The following is a 22,144-nucleotide window of genomic DNA, read 5'->3' on the forward strand; positions in this document are numbered from 1 at the left end:
GACTCTGTTTTGTATACCAGCTGCATAATATTCCATTGTATAGTGTAACATGATTTCTTTAGCCACTCCTTTGTTATTGGATGCTTGTTTTGTTTCCAGATTTTGGCTACTGTGAAAAGTACTGAAATGAATATGGAGTGAAGATGACTTTTCTGCATTGTGTATTTGGGCCCATATGGTATATTCCTGGAGAGGTACAGCTGGATCAAATGGAAGTTCAATTTCTAGCTTTTTGAAGTTTGTGCTGTTTTCTATAATGTTTTCCAAAAAGGCTGGACCATTTGGCATTCCCACCAGCAGTGAATAAGAGTCTATTTCTCCCCGCATCCATGCCAGTACTGGCTGGTTTTGTTCTTTGTGATGTGTGCCAGTATCTATAGCATGAAGTGATATTTCATTTTAGTTTTGAATTTCAGCTCTTTGACAATAAATAATGTGGAGCATTTTTCATCTGTATTTCTTCTTTAAGGAAGTTTCTATTCTATTCTCATTTCTTGATGGGGTTGGATAATTTCTTCTTATTAAGCTCTATGAGTGAATTTATGTCTCAGAGATTAACCCTGCACCAGATGGGTTTTGAGTGAATCATTTTTAGAGGTACTTTAAGTCATGATACAAAGTCAAATATATAGGAACAAAGTAGCAGTAGAACCAAGAGTTGTCAAGGGAATCATTTTAGTTGCAAACTAATGCAAGTTATCATCATTTTGGACAATGGTCCCAACCCAATTGAAACCCACTCCTGGGCTTGCCATATTCATGAAATCTGGTTGGACAAAGTCTGTTGGGTACTCACTCATGCTCAACAAGTCAAATGCTGTGTGAGCATTTGATAAGCAGGCCCAGGTCTTACTGTCATGGGGTTCTCCTTTCCTGTGAGCACTAACTCAGGACAAGTAAGGTCTACCTTCCTGACTTTGGAATAGATGGAAATGCTCCTTTGAAGAGAAGCTTCTAGAAAAATGCTTCAATTGTGACAATGTCTCCAAGATTGGAGACTAGATTGATTCATTCCAGTCACTCTAGCATAATGCTCTTTGGCCCAAAGGAAAGGCATTGTCACTGATCTCCTCAAAGGATACTGGGCAAGATTCTTGAAGAGTTTTGGTCTAAACAATAAAGCAGGCTGACTGTACACCATGTCTGACATAAATGCTTAATATTTTAAATGAAGGTTTGAGGTGACACCCTATCACACAACTTGTTCACTTTCTGCAACTGACATTTGTGGAGAAACATTCTTAAATGAGTCTTTATTTTTAGGTACCATGTATACACCCATTCTTACCACTGGAATAATGGAGCTTTCAGTCTTAGAAACCTTGGAAGGTCCCAATGAACCTCCTTTCAAATTAACCCCAATCCAAAATTTGGTTTTAGGAAATCTAGGAATCTGCATCAAAGCTCTTACCTATGGAATCAAGGATTGAAATCCAGAGATTGTTTGGGTCTTGGCATTTTTGTTTTTTGCTTCTGTCCCCTCTCAACAGATGCTCTGTTCTGGGCCCACTGTTCCTCCAGGTACGTTTCAGTGGATTAGATTTGTAAAATAGGGGTGATTGTTGGTGTGTGGAGGGTCAGGGAGAGGAGGAAGAAGCCTGAAGAGAGGAGAAGGCAAATTTATTTCATCTGACAGTTGCCAGATCAGGAAATGCCAGGACAACTGGCTGGTCTGGAGTCTTTCCCCTTGGCTAGGCTGCCCCAGGGAATGGATGGGAGGAAAGCAACTAACCCAGAGGGCACAGCAGACCCAGCAGAGTAGCTACTTGGCCTGGATTCCCCCAGGGTCCATTGACTTTCTCTAGCTTGCTCTCATTGCCTCTGGCCAGCATGATGGAGTCGGCCTAGGTCAGACGCCTGTTTGCTGCTCACTCTAGAGTCTTAGCCCTGTCAGAGCCCAGAGATGGGCCAGAGGAAGAGGAGGAGTGTAAGTGAGTCTAGATTCCATTCCAGAAGGTGCCGCTTTGGCTCTGCCCAGCAGCTGATGCTGAGAGCTCAGGTTGCGCTTGGCTGGCCCTGTCGGTGCAGCCTGTCACAGCTTCCTCCGGGTTTCTAGGAGGGCGGCTCCAAGTGGAGGCTCTTCCACTTCTCTTGGCCTTCCAGCTCGCTTTGGAAGCTGCCTTGCTTACCCTGTCTCCTCTCCTTCCTGCAGGCATTTCCCAAGCTCTGGCGCTCACTGGCTCCTTCTGCTGTAGCTTGGTCCTCCTGCTGCTAGGGCCCCAGTGGGGTGATGGGGGTCTGGAACTCTTAAAGGAGCAGCTTGCTTTCTCTTTGACAATTTCTTTCCCTAGCATGGGATTGTCTCTCCCTTGCCTCATCTTGTCTTTCCCCCAATCAATATAATCAAAGGAGAAAATGAATCAGATACCAAGTGACCATAGTTCCAATTACATGCTAATTAGAAATGTTCTGCTTTGCCTCTAAGGATTTTTTTCAAGCCGATCAAGCTCTAGTTCAGGCGACAATCATTATTAGGTGACAATCATTATTAGCAATCAATTCCATTTCGAGGATCGTGAACCAAGCGCACAAAGGTTAGGATCTGAGCAACATCCTGTGAATCCCAGTCTAAGACTGAAGACTTGCAACCCTGACAATGGCAAGGCCCAGAGACCAATCGAGAACCTTGCCACCATTTCCACTTATAACCCGAAGTTTACAAGTAGCCAGCCATGACAACTGGAAATCCTGCCTGACGTGGTCTAGCCAATGGTGAATTTGAGGTCACACAATTTGTTAAAAAAAACACTCTGAGCAAAGCCTCTCTGGGTGCTCGAATAGTGGTCTTTTTGGGATATGCTGCTTCCCTCTCTTGTGCAAGGGCTTTTGTCTAGGATGTGCCTATGAGCCCCTTAAACTGGAGGACTATAATGATTGTCAAGTCCGACATGGCTTGGACACCCTGCACTCCCCTGCATTATCATCTCCAAATCATTTCAGAGCTACAACAGATCCCATCTTGGTCCCCATTCAGGTCGCCCAGGAACAGATGACCTAGTCTTGAGATGTCAGTTTCTTTGCTAAGCAGAGCCACGCAGTCATTTGGAAGAGTCTGAGAGCAGGAGGAAAAGAGGGAATCCTATGGAAATAGGAAAAGCAGCCATGGATCAGGTTCTTTCTGTGGAAAAGGAACCCAGAGCGACTTGCACCCAGGGTCCCCGAGCTCCAAGAAAGCGGAGTCCTCCTTTCCCTCACACACACAACTACTGGGTCCATGTTCCTTCTGCCCAGATTTAGCTGCAGGATTCCAGTAGAGGCCCTAGCAGGACATGAAGCAGACAAGTGAATAGGCAGGGACCTCCAAGGACTACTCAGGAAACAGCAACACCCAGCTTTGGACCCCTCATTTGGCACGGGACCACCAGTTGGGCTGGCTGGGGAGGGGGATAGGGACGGGAGTACAGCGACCCAAATCGGGGGCAGGCTGGGTGGGGTGCTGGTGAGTCTGCACCCAGGAGGGTTTCCTTCTCTCCTGGAGTAAACGTGCCAATCTTTGCCCCCTGTACCAAGATGTCACCCAGTTTGCCAATGCTCCATCCTCCGCATTCGAATTGCTGGCAGTCCCACCTCCGCTGCCTTACGGACTCACTCCATACTCCAGGTGGCCCAGGCCCCCTGGGCAAGCACTGCGGCAAGGTCCGCCTGTCCGGGCTCAGGTGCCGACTTGCAGCGCTTAGGGGACAGTGAAGGTGACAACCTTTTCCGCTGTGTTTAGCAGACCCTAGGGACGCTTGGCCCCGCCAAAGTTTGCACTGGTGTGGGGGGGGGCTGTCGGATTTGGGACCCAGGCTGGGATAATACTCCGGGCAACAGGGAGTAGACCCTAGCAGTTTGGGGACACTCTTTCCTGGCTGCCAACTGTTAACTCCCCGCAGTGGGCGAGGGGGGGGGTCCCGAGCACCTCCGGGCCCCACTTTTGGACCCCAGAGCCAGACCGTCTCTTCAGACCCCCCCCCCCTCCCTCTTCTGTCCCCACCTTCCCCTCCCAGATCCCGAGTACGGGCAGATCTGCAGCTTGGTGGCAGCTGATGCCGACCAAGGGGGGTCCCAGGCGGAGCCGGCGGCGGACGCGCCCCTGCCAGATCCGGGGATGCTAATGTGCGGCTCCATGTCGCGGCTTCGGGCCGCCCAGGCTCCGCCCCCGGCTAGTGTGTGATGCTGCCGCGGCCGCTGCCGCCGCCTGTGCCGCCTGTGCCGCCTGTGCCGCCGCCGCCGCTGCCGCTCCGGCTGCTGCCCCGCACCGTGCCGCTGCCCGAGCCGCCGCCGCCCGCCCGCCCGCAGCCCGCCAGGCGGGCGGCCCCGCCAGCCCTTGGTCGCCGCCGCGTCGGGGCGCCGGGCGCGCGGGCAGCCGGCCCGAGCGGGCGGCAGGGCACTTGGCCGCCCGGTGCCACCGCGGCGCCCGCGCGCAGGAGCCGGCACGAGCCGATGCGGCCCGGGCACTTTTAGCCGGGCAGAGGGGCCGGAGAGCCGCGAGAGCGCCGCGCCGCCCCACCGCCGCCTGCACGCGCCCTGGCCGTCTGCCGCGATGGATCTATTCGACTTTTTCCGGGACTGGGACTTGGAGCAGCAGTGGTAGGTGTCCGCGGTACCTTCTCAGGCGCGCTCGTCCCGGGCTCAGGCTGCGCTAGCTGCCTTTGTTAAGACGCTCCGGGGCCGCCGTGGGGGCGCCCCAGCCGCCCTCCCACTTGCTCCCGGGCCAGCAGCTGCGACGCACCTCCACCGCAGGGATGAAGGGCCCGGGTTTTGGGGGTCGTCCCGGGGGAAGTGTGGCTCTAGGGAACCTGGGACTCGGAGTCTTGCTTGGGAGTTGCATGTGAGCTATCGCGGATCGGGTGTCCGAGCTCTGCACAACCTCCAACCTCCGTGGGGATCTTGTGGTCTTCTCCCCATCCAGGGAGGGTCGGGTCGGCTCCCTTGAGCGGCAAATGCTGTGCGTCCCCAATGCCTCAACTTTCCAGGTGCCCGGTCTACCTAGATTGGCGGCGCCCAGGTGCCAGCGGGCACTCCTGTTTCCTCGCTGGCCACCGCCCTCGCCGGTTCCGCGCACCGCGCACACCTCTCTTTGCACCCGCTCAGCACAAGTTCCCTGCGCTGGGGCTTTGAGTGGCAGCTCCGGGGGCCACCGCTCGGTAGACACAGTGTTTGGACCCACTTCGGGGTTGGTCTTTATAAGGGAGATGCTTGAAATTGGCCCGCAAAGTGAGGCGCAACGGTATATCCATGCTGTTAACTGCTTTGGAGGCGAGGCGCCCTTGTTGGCACATCCCGCTGAGAGGCAGCGCCAGGTTTGGGCGAAGCATGCCCAGATTGCTATCAAAGCCTTAGCTGACTCTTCCTCCAGGACCCCACTCTTGGGCCTCAGAGAGAGGGTTCAGAAAGATGGGGGCTAAGGTAACTGGGGAGCCTGAAAGTTGCCTTAACATCAGGCTGAGTGCTCTGCGCGCGTGCATAAATACTGAGATTGAAACTTATAAAGCACCAAACTTTGCTTCTGCTACAAATGTTCTAATAGTGAATTCGGGCTAATATTTGAATATAGCAACCCCCCACCTTCAGTTGGGAGAATTATAGGGGGTGAGGAGGGATCAGAGGGAGAATTTCGGGCTTAGTTACTGCCTTTTAAAATGTAGTTAGAATAATCTTATTGTACCAACCGATAGTGCGAAATCTTTTGCAATGTTAAACTCCAAGCAGCCGTTGGCTATGAATGTCGTGTATTTTTACAAGGATTTCCCTTGCTGGCGCGATATTTTAGGCAATTTCCTTCTTTAGAAAAGGGTCATATGCTTAGCCAATAGTTCCATTATGCCAATCATGACTCCTTTAGTTGAAAATCCAAGATAATCACAACTTAAATGCATTTCATTTTACAGCAATTCCAGGTAAATCCTTGAAGCCACAAATTGCACTGTATCAGTATTAATCTGTAAGCCCCATCACCCCGTTTTGGTCTTGATACCATGAATGCTTTTTATCAGCTCTGCAAACAAGACAAAATAACCCATCTTTAACATTTTAAATAACCACATTGTTATTATTTAAACGTAAATATTCCAATAAAATCGCCATTTAATTAAATAGTATGCTTTTGTATGCAACCTCCACTAATTTATTTTGCATACCACCCATAACCACAGCATTATAATTTGCATCCAATTTGCCTAATATATTGTGTGCGTAACATCATTAATTTAATAGATGTTGTTAGAATTGATCTTGTGGGCGTTGCTCAAATGTTAAACATATGCAAGGTATCAGGTTTTTTTAAAAAAATACTTAATATATTATTTTAATTTCAGCTTAATCTCCGGCATATGTACTTGCATACTTTAAAGAAATGGGATCTTCTGGATTTGATTTCTTTTTTTTCCCCCCAGAAAGATCCTACCCCCTTCTTTGGGGGCGGGCTAGCTTTTAAATCTCTTAAAAAGGCTCAATCTCTTTCCCTCCTGATCCTCACTAGATGCCTCAGTTCCGAAGCATGTGGACTCGGACACTGTGGAGATTATGTGGCATACCAATGAATTCTTAGAACATGCCTGTGTAAATTTGCCTGCCTTTCTTTTCTGTGTCCATGTGGCAGGAAAATTCCTCCTTCTTGCTCTTGGCTTGCAAAGGCCAAGCTTCCTTACTGCTGTGTTTGTAAACATGGGTAATGTGGTTGTGCTGCTGTTTCTTGTAGACCCACACACAGGCAATGAGTGTCAATGTGAAAATGGTCGGGACAAACAGAGGCTTAGGTGGAAAACTCTGCTTTTCCAAACTTGTTTTGGATTCCAGAGTGGACCCAGTTGCACACACATTCATTTAGAGGATTGCTCTTCTGACTTGGGCAGAAGTAGTGGTGGAGATCTGTGACCTCCACTGTCTCCCTTACATCTGTCCCACGTTGAAGGAGGGGAAAAACGTGCTGGCAAAGTTATGAATCTCATTTACAATGAACTTGCTCTCAAGCATTACTTAGATAATTGAAAGCTCAGACTTATTGCTAGTGCAACCTGAGATGGGTTGACCATAAGCGGATCAGGTCAGCTAAACATCCTTAGACTTAACATTCACAGGTACAGATATATGTGGTCTTTGCCAACACTTGACTCTGGAAAAACTAAACAGTCTGTGGCCATGTCTGAGCAGTGCACACATCTGTCAGGCTGCATGTGAATAGAAAGACTAGGGGCAGAGTATGTATGTGGCATGTCTTTGAATGTTCAGAACGTAGCCCTGCACTACACAGACGGTAAGACTAACTCCATGGGTCATTCTCTGGACTCCATTAAAGGGCCAAAGCTCAAGTTCTCGAAGATTCCTGGATGAATGAGCAATGTGCATCTGAGTCGGAATTTAATCTGAAACATTCTGTGAAAGAACAGGAAGGTGCAGATGCTTGTCTGCATGCACCCAAGATACCCTTGGCAGTTGGAGAAAAAATATAAATATATATATGTGGAAAGGTCAAATTTTATCATTGAAATCATTCCTGAGACTTGCCTTTAGTAACTCAGCAAATGAATTCATGAGGTGCTGGGTTAATGAAGGATAGATTTGGATTTGATTACCTATGGTGGGAATACTATTGATCCCCATTTTAGGAGGGAATCAAAATTAGAATCTGGCTTTAAGCAGCCCTCCAAAATGAACAAGCACATGTTTGGTCAAAAATTGCAGTGTCAAACCAATTTTCTCTGGAAGAATGCTTTATCTTATTTTGCTTTTTTTTAAAAAAGGAGAGAAAGAAAATAACAGATGATTCACCAAAGGCATAAAACATGAAATGAATCTCCAATCTTTCAGTGTCAGACAGAAATCAACAAGAAAATTACTAGCAAAAATAAAATAAAATGAAATGAAAAAGAGGCATGAATAGGAAAAGACTTGGGAAAGTAAAGTGTGCAAAAAAGCCTAATCAAAATTGTCATTAATCTGACATGAGCCAGGGTTGGCTGGAGGAAGGATAGCAATTGTCAATTTGATGCCATGTCTTACCAGTAGCCTTATTAGAGGTAACTCTGCAAGGAGCCAGTTATATAGGAAGGTACTTTAAGGCACTAAACTGTATGTATGCTACATGCAAAAGTCTGTGTGGGACAGGCTTCTCTCAGTAAATATGGTCCCTGGAAAACCCATGTCTCCACTTGGCCACTCCATGGGGGCTTGTGGTGGGCGTTTCTATTAAAACCTAGAGGCACAGGCTTCCTCCCTGCCTTACCCCACTGATGCCTATGCCCCTCCAATAAAGTGGGGCACACCAGCCACCGGATGGGAAAGTGGGTGGCCAGTGAGAACATAGTCTTCACCCACCTGGGCTCAAAGAGTGCAGAGTGGAGGAATTGGACCCGCATGGCTTCAGCTTTCCAGCAGCTGTGGTTTCTCGTTCTTTTCCTCCATGCATTTAGCTGTCTCTGCACCCCACCTTTCCCTAATCTTCCAGATAGCACCAACCCTCTACATTCTCCAGTGGGTTTGTACTTCTCTCCAACAAAGCATGTGGGTTTGAGTTTTGGAGGGGAGAGGAAGAGGAGACCCAGGAGGTAAAAATAGTTCATGTTCGGGATCCCTTTGTAACCCCCTCTGTAGCATATGAAAAAGTTTCCATAAGATGATTCTTGGAATTGTATATAAAAGTGTTTCCTTAGGATTGTTCTGTGACTTTTGCCCCACCTAACCCTTCCAGGTGGGGCGCTGTGGAGTTGGCAATAAATAGCTTGAGGGAGAGGAGTGAGGGGTCCTTCTGTGGAAAAGCTGCTGGCTGCAGGAGGATTCTCTGGCTCTCCTTGCCCAATCTTTTAAACCCTATCGTTCTTGTCTGTGTGGATTATTATTTGCTGCGGATAAATATTACCAAGGTCTTCCCCCGAAAGGGGACAAGGGGATGGGAAGTAATTTCTCATTCTGGGGACTGTTCTTGGATTCACAAATACCCAGCAAGGTTAACAGCGAAGAAACCTTGCACCCCTCTCCCCTGTGTACCTTCAAGAATTAAAGCATTCTTTGTGATGCTGAAGAGGCCTGTCTATTTGACAAGAAAGCAAATGATCTCACATTAGAAATCATTTTAATGATACATGAATTGTTTGGCTAATGATTCAGTCAAGCATTTAACAACTTTAAAATATACAAATCACGATGGAAAATGACTGCCTCAAAAATGAATCTGTCATTATAGACATAAACGCGATTCCAAACATTTAAGCATTTTGTAAATGGATAAAAATTACTTTGTATTTAAACATGCTAATTATTGTTGACTAGAAATGGCTTTAATGCGGTGAACCTTTATTTCATGCCAATTATTCTTAGTGAAGACTATTTCTTACACATACAATGTGCACATATTTAATGTTATTTCAGATCCATAAAAGTCCAATAAAAATGGCCATTTCTGGAACAGTGTAGAAAAAAACAACAGCCCCATGAGCTTATGGATCTATCATGTACCTAAGAGACAGATTCCAATGCATACTTGATTGTGTAGCCTGTCATATAGACAAAAACTGTTACCACTGTCCTTTCAATTTTTAGTTTTTCATTTTGCCTTTCTTTTCTAATTGCTGTTGGGTAAAGAACGAGAGTGAGAGTGAGGGAGACAGACCAGTAACATCCCTATCTCCTAATAATAGAAAGAAATGCATTGATTATTAACAACTCAAGACTACTATGTTTCTGTGAGTGTGAAAGAGGGAGACAGAGAGAGACACACAGAGTAAGAGAAAAGAGACAGAGAGAGGGACAGAGCTCTGCATGATAGGATACATTAACTAACATCACTGTTACTTTTATTTACCATGTGGTTTACCATGTGGCCCAAGCTGTGGCCTAAGTGCTTTAGATACTGTTTCTCTCCTTCGGACAATTTGCTGAGCTTGGACTTTGGTGAGCTCTACTTCACAGAGAAGTCCTAGTCTTACTAACTACTCAGTGATGCAAGCCACACTCTGGCCTAGATGGAGTCGACCACAGAACCTGTGTCTTCATTACAGCAATTTATGTCTGGTTCTTTTCATTATAAGGGATGCTTTTCCATGTCATTTTTGCTTTTTTGAGGCCCAAACCGGCAGTGCACAGGGTTCACTCCTGTCTCTGCACTCAAAGATCAGGCCTATGATATTTTGAGGGAACATATGGTGTATGAAGATAAAACTCAGATTGGCCATATGCAAAGCTAGTGCCCTACAGTCTCTTTGCCCTCCCCCCTCAGCTCTCTTTCCACAAACCTATTGCATAATGTTAGTGCTACCACTTGGGTGTGCGTATTTAGCTATAACTGAAACAAATAGATTGTGTGTTCAAAACTGTGGAATTACCATGTAATTAAACAGCCATGGTGCTATTTTAATTACAAAGTACAATTTCTGTCCCTTTGTTTTGTCTTTTTGCATTTGAACCTGGGCAAGTTGAGTTGAAATTTGAACATAAAGAAGATCAGGTACCTCTACCTTCTTGATTTGGAGGTTCAAAACTGAGAGGAGGAGGTCTATTGTTTTTCCAACATTTGTCACTGAGTGTATCTACTATTTGATTCGATTTTCTCCCCTGATCTTCTGGGTATCTCAGAACTGCTCTTAGTAGTTCCATTTTGGAGATGTGATAACCGAGTTCAGAGAGGTGATGTGAGTGGCCCGAGTGTAAGTAGATGTTAGTTGTTTCCTCCTCCCTTGTTTTTAATGACACCATCACTGTATCATTCAGTTGTTAGGGTGTGAATAGCTTCTTGGCCTCCTAGGCATGGCATCGCAGCCTCTTCCTTCATACTACACAGTGTCGTTCTTATTGCAGGTGCTCAGGTAACATCAGTGATTGGGAACTGGGGCATCATCATCTCAAAGGTGCTCCATGCAAATGTTGCAGATGGACACTCAATGAATCCTAGTGAAAATGCTGGCTTGCACTTTGTTGAGTGTTTTACTTGCGACTTTTGGAAAGGTCTCTTGGGCAGTGTGGGTCTTGGGCAGAGAAGGGAGTTGAGCAAGAATATACTCACAAAACAAGATTAATAGAAACAGGCCAAGTTATAATCCATTTTCATTATTGCTTTAATGAAACCGTGTCAGTGTACGTGAAGGTATATTTTGAATAGAGAAAGAAACGATCGTTACAACCCAGGGAATGAGAGGAGCTAACAGGTTGGCACGAGGTCTCCATCTGTAAGAGGGAGGTCTAAAAGACTGACTGTGGCACGAACATCTGAAGAATTGAGTGTGGGGAATGTAGGGGTTCCTTAAGCTTTCATTTACTTGTAGCCTTTATGACTTGGATTTCATCGCAGAAGGCTGTTTTTCTACTTAACTGTAGCAGATCTATGTCATAAATTATCATGACTATTAAACAAAGGTTCAGCACTAGGGTCTGCTAATGTAAAACTTTTATGTTGCATTTTAATGAAATTTTATATGCATGTTCAAACGCCAGGCACGCTACATCGTGGAGAGGGTGATGCTCGGAACCGTTGAATTTATTTTAAAGTAAATCTCTCCGATGACCTTAGCTGCTAACATCCACCTACTTACTGAGCTGAGAAAAATTATCTGAGTGCTTAAAATAAAATGGCATGATTTAAGGCAGAGCTGACAATAGCACTTCAGCAAGAATCTGATTTGTATTAAGGATTCCTTACTTTGTAGCAATGCTATTTTCTATCTACCTGGGCATACACATGTGCATCTGCTTCATTTACTAAAGGACGTCTTTACCCATGATTTGCAGTTATCATTGATTTTCTTTATCAATTGTCATGAGAGAGTATAGAAAAACGTTAGTACTATATGTTGAGACACAAGCCAAAGGAAACAGGTTTGTTCTCATTACAAACTCAAAATTTTCATGTTTTTTTTTTTCATGGTGACTTTCCTTTTGCTTGGAAGAAAGGAGAAGGAAGGAAATATTCCCATCCCATGAAGAATGCTTGACTTTCTGAGGTTTCCAAATGATAATTCTCTGACTCATCCACCATCTTTGATGATACTCAGATCTCAATTACTTATATTGGTTTACTTGGTGACCTTGATGAAATCATATTCAAATTTTATGTTTTGTGGGCAACATATCTCCTGGAGGTAGCATTGGATTGGCGTCATTTTATATAAATACCAAATAAATGCCTACTTATCCTTATAGTAGTTTGGAAATCACAAGTCTTGTATTTAACAGTCATTAGGAGAACTTTCTGAGGGCCAAATGTTGTCTATGTTTTCGGATGTCTGTCTCATCTGTTTTGAGCCAACCAAGCAAGCACAAAAATGTGTTCTGAGGTCACTTTAACCTCTGACTGTGGCAATATGTACATGATGACCTAACTATCTGGTTAACAATGAAAACTGCAGTCACATAGGCTTTATTTTTCCCTGCAGGATGTCAGTCAACTAATTTTTAAATAAATGAATTTTCCAAAGGGACTGGTTGTTTTCATGCCAGGTCGGCACAGCTACAGTAACTAAATTAAATTCTAGCTTGATGGATGTTTCTGATGAAGTGCCACGAATCATGGAGAGGTCTCATCAATTAGCCATTATTTATTTGCTTGCAAAATGCTTGGCACTGGTGTGCACACATTAATCAACTCCTTGAATCTAGTCTTGCAAGACTGGAGGACTCTTCTGAATCATGTGCTCCAACTTCTTCATTGTCCAGATGAGGATGGGACAAGTCCTTGTCCAGGGATGGATAGCCCAGAAGAGTCAGTGGAGGCTTGGATGAGATCATGGGACTTAGTTTGTGTTTGTCAACTCTAGAAATAATGGTATTCAGTGTGTAAGTACTGCGTAGGGATAGATGGAAATAGATAAACGGTGACCTCTGGCTTTGCTAATTTGACCTTGGACTACATAATGAGATTTAGACAAACAGTAAGGACATCTATGGAAGTAAAATTGGAATTCTGGAAGCAAGATTGGAAGAGGCAGAGTAAGTGATGTGAACTAGAGTAGGAGAAACTCTCTTCAACAAAGCTCACAAAACACTTGTGCTATTAGGTTAGTCCAGGTTAATGTGCAAAGCCCATTTGGATTTGGATGTTTTAGAAGACCCAGAGCAACCATGCCAATATGTAGTAAAGAGTTGGTTGGAACTTGAGTGACCTGGTCTGATGGCACCCATATTCATTACAAAAGGGCCAAGGTTCTATTTTGGTAGCAGAAATAGTCCCATGAACACTTCAATGAGGGACAGCTTCAGAAGTCTGCACCAACATTTCAACTGTCTGAGCTAGGGAAATATTTATGTAGACGTTCTTCAAAGAAATACCAAATGAAAGTTTGTTTTCCTGAATCAGTTGAAACAAATGTGTGTGAATTGGCTAATTGTTGGCAAAAGAGTTATTTTCAAAAGAAATGTCTACTGAGGCTTTGAGTCACAACTAAATATATCATCTTAACTTCATTATCCCCTTTCAAAAAAACCCAAATCATTCATTTATTTTTATGGAAGAAATGCTTTCTGCATTTGTTGATCTCAGAGAATGAGTTGGTGTCTTGGTGTCACCAAAATTGCTCTTCCCCATCAGTGTTTCTGAGTTGTTTTTCAGTCACCACATGATTTTTGTTGGTTCATCTTTCATACCTCAATTTGAGCTCTGAGAGGTTGTTACCAAAAACCCTGGCTCCTGTGTTCTCCCAGACCAACACACTCCTGGGCTGCCAGACAGTGCCATTACTAGACTGTAGTCTCCTATTGTCTTAAATATACCTTTCATTCATCAACATTGTTTGGTGGCATGAGAACCTATTTTATATTTCTTTATTTCCAGTCCATTTCAGAAGAGTACTTGTCTGATGTTCTTCCAGAGCAGCATCGTCCATTTATTCATTTTATCCAGGTCTCAAAAATATCAAATGTAGGTGAAAAACCATAGTAAGAAGATACAGTAAGACTACTACTACCACTGAAGTGAAAACAGTAGAGCGAGTGTTTCCCAAGAACTCGGCTCTGATCTGTGATCTCGGATTTCCCTATTTTTCAAGGGAAGGAAATAGGAACAGACAGCTTCAGGTATGTGTATTGTAGAACTGAACCTAATATACATGCTGTGTGCATGCTTAGTCACTCTGGTGTTGGTTTTCCATGATGACAGCACCCTGAGAGAGGTGTGCAAGCAATGCAGTTTCCCATGCAATGGACTGGGCTGAGGACAGTATTGCCATTCGCTGTTCTTAGCATTTGCAAATAAACATTGGGTTTAAGTTCTCAGCCAGGTAGAAGGAGTAACTGCCCTGATATTTACTTTGACAAAATAGATGGGTTTCTGCTTCTCTTTGTAGAGAAGCAGATTTAGTGTGAGGCAAAGTTACATGGTCTGTAAACATGAACTTACATCAAACTTGAGCAGAATGTGAGCCCATGAACATGGAGATTTGCTTAATTATTGTGTTCTGTGCTACATCTACCATGCTTAATTACTTTTTTTGTTGCATAAATGAATGGGTGGATGGATGTGCAGCAACCTGCTTATTTCTCTCTGTGATCAAATTTGCAAAATGACAGTGCAGAGGTGCAAGAATAATGGCAAAAAAAAAGACCCCGAACTATGATGGTTAGACAGTTGCAGACAGGTAAATGTGTTCCTTTGCTGCCTTCAACGAATGTGGTTTGGAAATAACAAGCTTATTAAAATGTCATCAATTTAATACTGTATGTGTACAGCTTCTTGTGTCCCATGGGGAAATTCTTACTTGAGAGTGATAGCTTCCATACAACCCTTTTTAATTGTGTGATTTTACAGCTTTATGTACAGATTTTTTCCACAAGGTATACCCACATTTAGTATCTGAGTGACATGAGAGTAATTGTGCTGGCCAAAAAAGGGGCATCTTAACTAGTTGCCATCAGTAGATTGAGGCTCTCATTTAGAGAAGATAAAGGGAATAACAGTTGCTGACTAGTTTTCTTCACATTCATAGCTTTATCTCCTCTCAACCACTTTTTGGGGATGGTGTTCTCTTTTTTATAATAGGTCCTACACTGGTGGGAATGCTAACCTAGGATTTGGATCTTACTAACATATAATTTAGAGCAGAACCCTTTTCTATTTATGCCTCTGGAGGATTAAGATTTAATTTTATCTCAAGTATGTGTAGAAAAGTTTCTGGGTGTATTGATTTTTTCTGGGGCCACACTGCAGTGTTCAGGGTTTATTCCTGGATCAGTGCTTTACGGATCAATTCTGGCAGAATTCAGGAGACCAAAGGTGATGTTAGGAATTGGACTGGAAGGGGTCTCATGAAAGGCAAGAACCTCACCCTCTGCACTACTTCTGTGAACCATTATGTTGATTTTAAGATCTTTATGAATAAATACTCTAGTCAGGATAAGATGACCTACACTATGCAAGTAGAGCCTTATCCAGGGTTTGATGGGCAATTAAAATGTATGCTAGGTGGTCTTGAGAGAACTCTCAATGCATTAGTTTATTGTTTTTATGGTGCCAAATGTAAGGCAAAAATGTAGGCCAAGGGCCCGGAGAGATAGCACAGTGGTTTTTGCCTTGCAACCAGCCAATCCAGGACCAAAGGTGGTTGGTTCAAATCCCGGTGTCCCATATGGTGGCCCCCCCTCCCCCGTGCCTGCCATAGCTATTTCTGAGCAGACAGCCAGGAGTAACCCCTGAGCAATGCTGGGTGTGGCCCCAAAACACAAAAAAAATGTAGGCCAAGGAAAAGAGAATGATAAAATGTGATGAAGAAATGTAAGATATTTTGGTGGTAATAAAACACCCAGTTAGTAAAACTGACCAGACATTAGCTATATCCATGTAGAGGAAAGAGTCTCTATTAGAGATATTTAAAATAAAATTTTGATAAGTTGTTTCACAATCAAAAGTGCAACATATTTGAGTATTCAAGGTAGAAGAGAAACTTTAAGAGAGTTAATAGACCTTGGAAAAGCAGTTAGTTCCCCAATATTTCCTGCGCCCCTTTGCAATTCTACAATTCGACTGTACAACTTGTTGCAACTTTCATCATTTGGTTTTGAAGTACTAAACATGAGAAGTTCATACACGTAGAGGCAGCAAGTGACAAAAACTTCCCATCACGAATGATGAAGTCTATAATTGTTGGATTCAAGTTAGCATCTTACCCAGAATACAATGAAATGCCAAGGCACACTCCATTGCCATTGAAAAATGACACTAGTGTTACACTTCAGCTCTACAGGACTTTGTAAATAGTCATCATTGCTCATATATTTTGAATAAAAAATAGAAATTTGATAGCCCTATTTCTAAGGGCTTAAAGTTAAAGTGAATTCTAAATGTAGATTAGTAGCAAATGGTGACAGCCAAGCTGGTATTACCTCAGTTGATTAATTTATAAGGATACTGGTCAATGATTTTAACCAACAGCTATGCAAAGGAGAACCCTAATGGGATCTGTCTGTTAAAATTACATAAAGTAGGGCATTTGATTTATTTCAGAGTTTCTCAAAGCTCAATTTTAACTTCATACAAATAATGCATTAGTCACTCGGGATAAATGACACATTGAATAAAGTTGTAATTTTGTCTGCTTCTCATAATGTGATTTAGCACAGAATTTCATCTGGCTTCATACTTTATTCCAATCTGAGGCCATGATACAGAGTAGAATCCTTTACTTCTCCAGTTTCCATCTCATTAGGTGAGACTAGAGTATGTAGGATTCCTGGGTATGTGAGGAAGACTGTTTTGTGTGGTTTCAAATGCATCACAGCTACATTGAGTCATGTGGCAGGGATTAGACATTGCTTTACCCCAATATAAGATTAACTAAAAAATTCTAGTCTGGGGGCCAGAGAGATAGCACAGCGGCATTTGCCTTGCAAGCAGCTGACCCAGGACCAAAGGTTGTTGGTTCGAATCCTGGCTTCCCATATGGTCCCCAGTGCCTGCCAGGAACTATTTCTGAGCAGATAGTCAGGAATAACCCCTGAGCACCATCGGGTGTGGCTCAAAAACAAACAAACAAACAAACAAAACAAACAAAACAAAAGATTCTAGTCTGGAGATTGATTACATTTTGAAACCTGAAAGATTATGATATAAATGTAGAGCCATCACTGTACAATCACTAAAATTCTCTAAAACGGTTGAAATGTGGAGCAGCACTACATTTGGATTCCAAAGCCAGCCTGTCATCTTCAATCATGCCTCTTTTCCTTGGCCTTCCAGACTTTGAATTCTTTTTCTGGAGCCCTGAATACTATCCAGGGTACTGTGTTCCTCTTGGACTTACATGCTCACTTCAAATGTAACTTCAGTGTCAACACCTGACCACCTTTTACACTCTGGACTCTCTGAGCATCACAATTGCCATATTTCCTTAACTTATGTTCCTTAAAGCAATTAGCAAGGTGAGTTGGGGCAAATGGCCAAACTTTTGAAATCTTGCTTGGCGTAGTGTACCAAACTGAGAAGGGGGCAGGTTCGCAGCTCGTGTCTGCCTGAACATATGCTGGGTTTTGTGTTTAAGATGTAAAAAACATGGTTAGTAGAAAGTTTATAGAACTACACAGACATCAACTAACTCTTTAAAAATGAAGGTAAATGATGAAGTATGGGGTAAGTTTCCTTAAGTTGAACATAATCATAAAAATCCAAAGAAAAGCAATATATTCGACAAAATTTATGAGGTTTTGGGGGGAATTTTTGCAAATCTTGACAACCCCCCGGTACATCTGGCCTGGCACATTCCTGTTTATAATGAGAAACTTATGGAGTGTTGGGCTGTGGTTTTCTTAGGCCAGGCCTGTTCCCCAGGGGTATCATAAATGATACGCAAGTTGGAAACGTCATGGCTCATGGCATTTCTCAGAGACATTGTAGTTAAGCTGCCTCTCCCCACTCCAGGGACAGGAGTTGGGAAGAATCTCCTCATAAATCTTCACTGAGCTTTAACTAATGACTTTTTTGCTCTTGTTCGTGGGAATTAGAGAAAGGAAGATGGACTGAATAGATGTGCCTACATGCCTTCACGGATCCAATCCTCATGGACATTAGTGTGACTTGTGATTTCATAGGCAAATATTCTTTACCAACCACAGATAGACAAGTGTAGAAGTGTATATTCCAGTTAGGAAAAGGGAAATAGAAACCAAGGGTGAAGAAAACATGGAAATGTCTAAATTAGGGTACTTTCCCCAGTTTTTATTGTAACAACATAATTTATCAAATTGTTCATAATACAGTTGTCTTGGGATTATATATTCAAATGCCAATCACACAACCAGTGTGACCTCTTCACCAGTCTCCCCTGATTCCCAACCAACTCCCTAGCCTGCCTCCATGCAAGCACAAACAAATTTATTTTTTATTGCTTATTAACAACACAAAGACAAATGACATGATCAAAACTGAGATAGATCAACACAGGTCTATTTGGAATCATGGTTCTACCTCTCTATGGTGATGTCTCTAAGGTCATTGTCTATAAATTGACTGGGTTGGGATGGTACTATCTGAACCTTTGGTGTTATGTCTAGGCTTACTGAGCTTAGAAGATGACACTGTAAATTCCCCTTTAGACTTCCTGTGTCAGTTAGGATGCTTTTTACAGGCATTTTCTCAGTTCTTGGCTATAGTTTTCTTCCCCCATGCTCCACGCAGGCTATGAAAGAGGGGAATTGGCACGAACCTAACTTGTGAGTTTGCCCTGATCTATGGGGTGGGAAGGAGATCACACAGTGGACCTGTCTGAGCTCCTGTTCGCTCAGACACAAACTTGCTATCCACTAAATCTCACTGCTAGGCACTGGGGTGAGCAAATGCCAGGTTGAATGGGCCTGCAGGACTTTGCTCCTTGAAGATGTGCTAGGAAAGCAGGACTTTAGTTCGAGTTACACAGCCTTTGCTATTCTTCCACTGTTTTTGACTTTCTTATGAACTACATAGGAGATTATTGGTTCCTATTTTTCCTCATACTGTTTGGAAAAGTGGATCCACACCATGATTTGCTCCATCCTTTTTTGTTGTCTTCCCTTTTATAACCTATGTTCCACCTGATCTGTTTTCAGGTTTGCTTCCACTTTGTTAGTGATCTGGGATATGTGCAGCAGAGGGTAGAAATGGAGCAAACAACCCAGCTTTCTGGGAATCATTTAACTCATTGCTCCTAAAGACTATTTGCATGGGTTACAACAGAAATATTGTTTTCAAAATTTTTAGTGAAGGAGAAAGCATATCCTCATTGACTGAGAAAATTAGACAAAATCAAGCATAGGAGTTGTTACTCCTGGATCTGTGCTCAGAGATTACTCCTGGTAGACTCAGGGGAACATATGAAATGCTGGAGATTGAACCCCAGTCAGCCTTGTGCAAGCCACACACCCTACCTCTGTACTATTATTTAGGGCAGCTGAATAATTTTAAACTTGTTAAAATAAGTTTTAAAGGATTTATAAGAGAAAAATAAGCACTTAACTTTTGAATGTTCATTGGAAAGAAGTGATCAATATACTCTTTTGTCACAAGGTTAAAAACAAGCGATTATTTCAAGGACAGAAGTCCTGAATATCTTGCAAGATGTTGTGATGTGTTCTAAATTTTAGGTCCGAAATTGTGGCTAAATGGAAATGTTTGCCCATAAAAGGGGAAGCATCTTTTCCCTTTTTTTGTTGTTTTGCTTTGTTTTTGGGCCACACCCATTGATACTCAGGGCTTACTCCTGGCTCTGCTCTCAGAAATTGCTCCTGAATTGGGGGACCATATAGGACTCCGGGGATTGACCCTAGTTCCATCCTGGGTCAGCCACATGCAAGGCAAACACCCTACCATTGTGCTATTGCTCCGGCCCCAAGAGGAGGCATCTTTAATTTAAATAGTTGAAATGAAGACACCGGAAAATTTTTTTTCATTTTTCCACATATATATTTATTGATTGTTTTTTTCCTTTTTTTTATTTAAACAACTTTATTACATACATGATTACGTTGGGTTTCAGTCATGTAAAGAACACCACCCATCACCAGTGCAACATTCCCATCACCAATGTCCCAAATCTCCCTCCTCCCCACCCAACTCCCGCCTGTACTCTAGACAGGCTTTCTATTTCTCTCGTACATTATTAGGATAGTTCAAGAGTAGTTATTTCTCTAACTAAACTCATCCCTGTTTGCAGAGACACCGGAAATTTTAACTACTCTGTTTTGGCAAATGATTCCCCCTTTGATTTTCCCATGTTTGACAAAAATTCTGCCTTTCCTAAGTAAGTCAGCACCTAGTGAAACTTCCTGGCTGCAGAGTTGGTACATTGTACCCCTGCATTACATATGAGCAGGCCACTGAAAGCTCTCAGTGAAACATATTTCTTCACAGCACTAATCTCCCATTTAAAATCCGAAGTGCAAAATCATCCAAGTCATAAAAATACAAAAGAAACAATTTTTATGAATCAATATGAATTAATTTTAGTGGTGTGCAGGAAAAATGATGTATGTAGATTTCATGATTTGATTCTTATGCAATGTGTGACCATAAAGATAGAGAAGCCCATCGAGGCCTAGCAGCTTTAGTGTTCAGACTTCCAGGATGGTGAAGAATATTCAGGTGGTTCAGAGCAGGCCTGTTAGCCAGGGCTGAAGTCGTTTTCCTCAATCGACCTCTTTCAAAAGAGTGTGTGGAAGATTCAAAAGAGTGTGTGGAAGGAGAATGACAGGCTTTTGCATAGCACCAAGAACTTTCTATATGGGCGACTCTGATACACATTCCATTATGTTCCAGAAAATGTTCTTTCTGGACCTTACATCCCTGAGGGAAATAACTCTGTTCTGGAGACCATAGGGAATACTAATGAGTTTTTCCTTTTAGTCAGTACTTAGTGAGTCTGAGGGCTGTGCTCCCCATCTATACCCGGTGTTCACCAGGTTCTAGTTTTCTGGGGCAATACTTGCCTGGAGAGACTCACAAACTATCTTTCAGATATGATATGCACATATGAAGAAGTGCCCCAAAAGTACCAGCCTTTTTGAAGAGTAGCCAGACTTAGAAAGAGGCCTGTGCACCTTCCCCAACCATAATCTTTCAGAAGTTGGACTGACTGACCAGCAGATTCTAGTCTATGCCCAAGGATGCTCCCTCAGTCTGTTTACTTTCATTGGCATAGTTGGAGAACTACAGAGGTTCACGAGGCTAACCAATGGGAACTTTTCCTGAAAGACTCAAAACTAGTGTGAAACCTTGTGACCACCTGGGAAAATGTTTTGTTTTCATCCTTGATTGACAATTGTGGGCTCTTTGTGTTGGCGGCCACTGCACAGGAGACACTTCTCTGGAAAGTTCCCCCTACCCTAATTCTCTTCAGCCTTCTTCCAGTAGTTCTGTAAGGTTGTAGATAGGTTTACCGTAGCCACTTGGACTATGAGGAAATGGAGACCTAGAAAGGTCAGTTCACTTCAGATGACAAGGTAGGCAAATAGTAGAGTTGGGATTCAAACCATTGTATGCTGTGGCATCTTGGAGATTAGTGTTGAGATATGGTACACTGCCTACTTAGGAGTAGCTGGACGATGAATGTACTACTATTTTTTCTCTGACTATGAGCTTCATTCTGCACCTCAGATGTTGGGTCTGAGTGCAGTGCACAATGGCATTTGACCCTTGAGTGGCACCACTTTCTCTAGTCTTCATTGCAGCCCTACTTTGTGCTGGGTGGAGCCTGTGACTCCTAAAGAAGCCAATGTATTTGGTTTTTTTTTGAGATAATACATTTTTTTAAATTTATTTAAAAATGCATCACAAATGACATAACTGATCATAATACATTTGTTTTAGGAAGACCAAAAGCAACATTATTTAAAGAAATAGAAAATTGAAAGAAAAACTAAAGAGGTGGAAGAGAAAGGAAAGAAGAAAAAGTTCAGTAGCAAATATATTTTTGAAAATTATTGAATCACCAATGAACTTATTTAAGCACTAGTAGAAAGTTTAGTAAGCTTTTTTTTTAAGGATAAGAGTTAAAACATGCAGTAATAACGGTGTGAGAGTGGCAATTGTTGTTTGCATAGGCCCAGCAAAATTTGGGGAAATGGAAAAAAGAAAAGCCTTGGCCTAAATACAAGACCTTACCCCTGAAGTTTTCTGCCATAAGATTGACTCTGGGCTCCAGGCATACTAGGTTGTCCAACCCCCGGTGAAATTTTTTCACACATTAGCTGTTGTTGGTGTCAGGTTTCTGTAGTTAAAGAT

General features: G+C 43.1%; 1 protein-coding gene across 1 annotated transcript in view; it reads left to right on the forward strand.

The window, feature by feature from the left end:
• Window positions 1-4,405: 4,405 nt before the first annotated feature.
• AFF2 (ALF transcription elongation factor 2) overlaps window positions 4,406-22,144 on the forward strand; it is a 593,967-nt gene continuing 576,228 nt past the window's right edge. The window contains exon 1 of the mRNA XM_049767468.1: window positions 4,406-4,572. Coding sequence (XP_049623425.1) covers window positions 4,526-4,572 — 47 coding nt within the window. The 5' untranslated portion in view covers window positions 4,406-4,525. The remainder of the gene's footprint in view (window positions 4,573-22,144) is intronic.

The sequence above is a fragment of the Suncus etruscus genome, chromosome X (genome assembly GCF_024139225.1).
Source record: "Suncus etruscus isolate mSunEtr1 chromosome X, mSunEtr1.pri.cur, whole genome shotgun sequence".
Classification (NCBI taxonomy): domain Eukaryota; kingdom Metazoa; phylum Chordata; class Mammalia; order Eulipotyphla; family Soricidae; genus Suncus; species Suncus etruscus.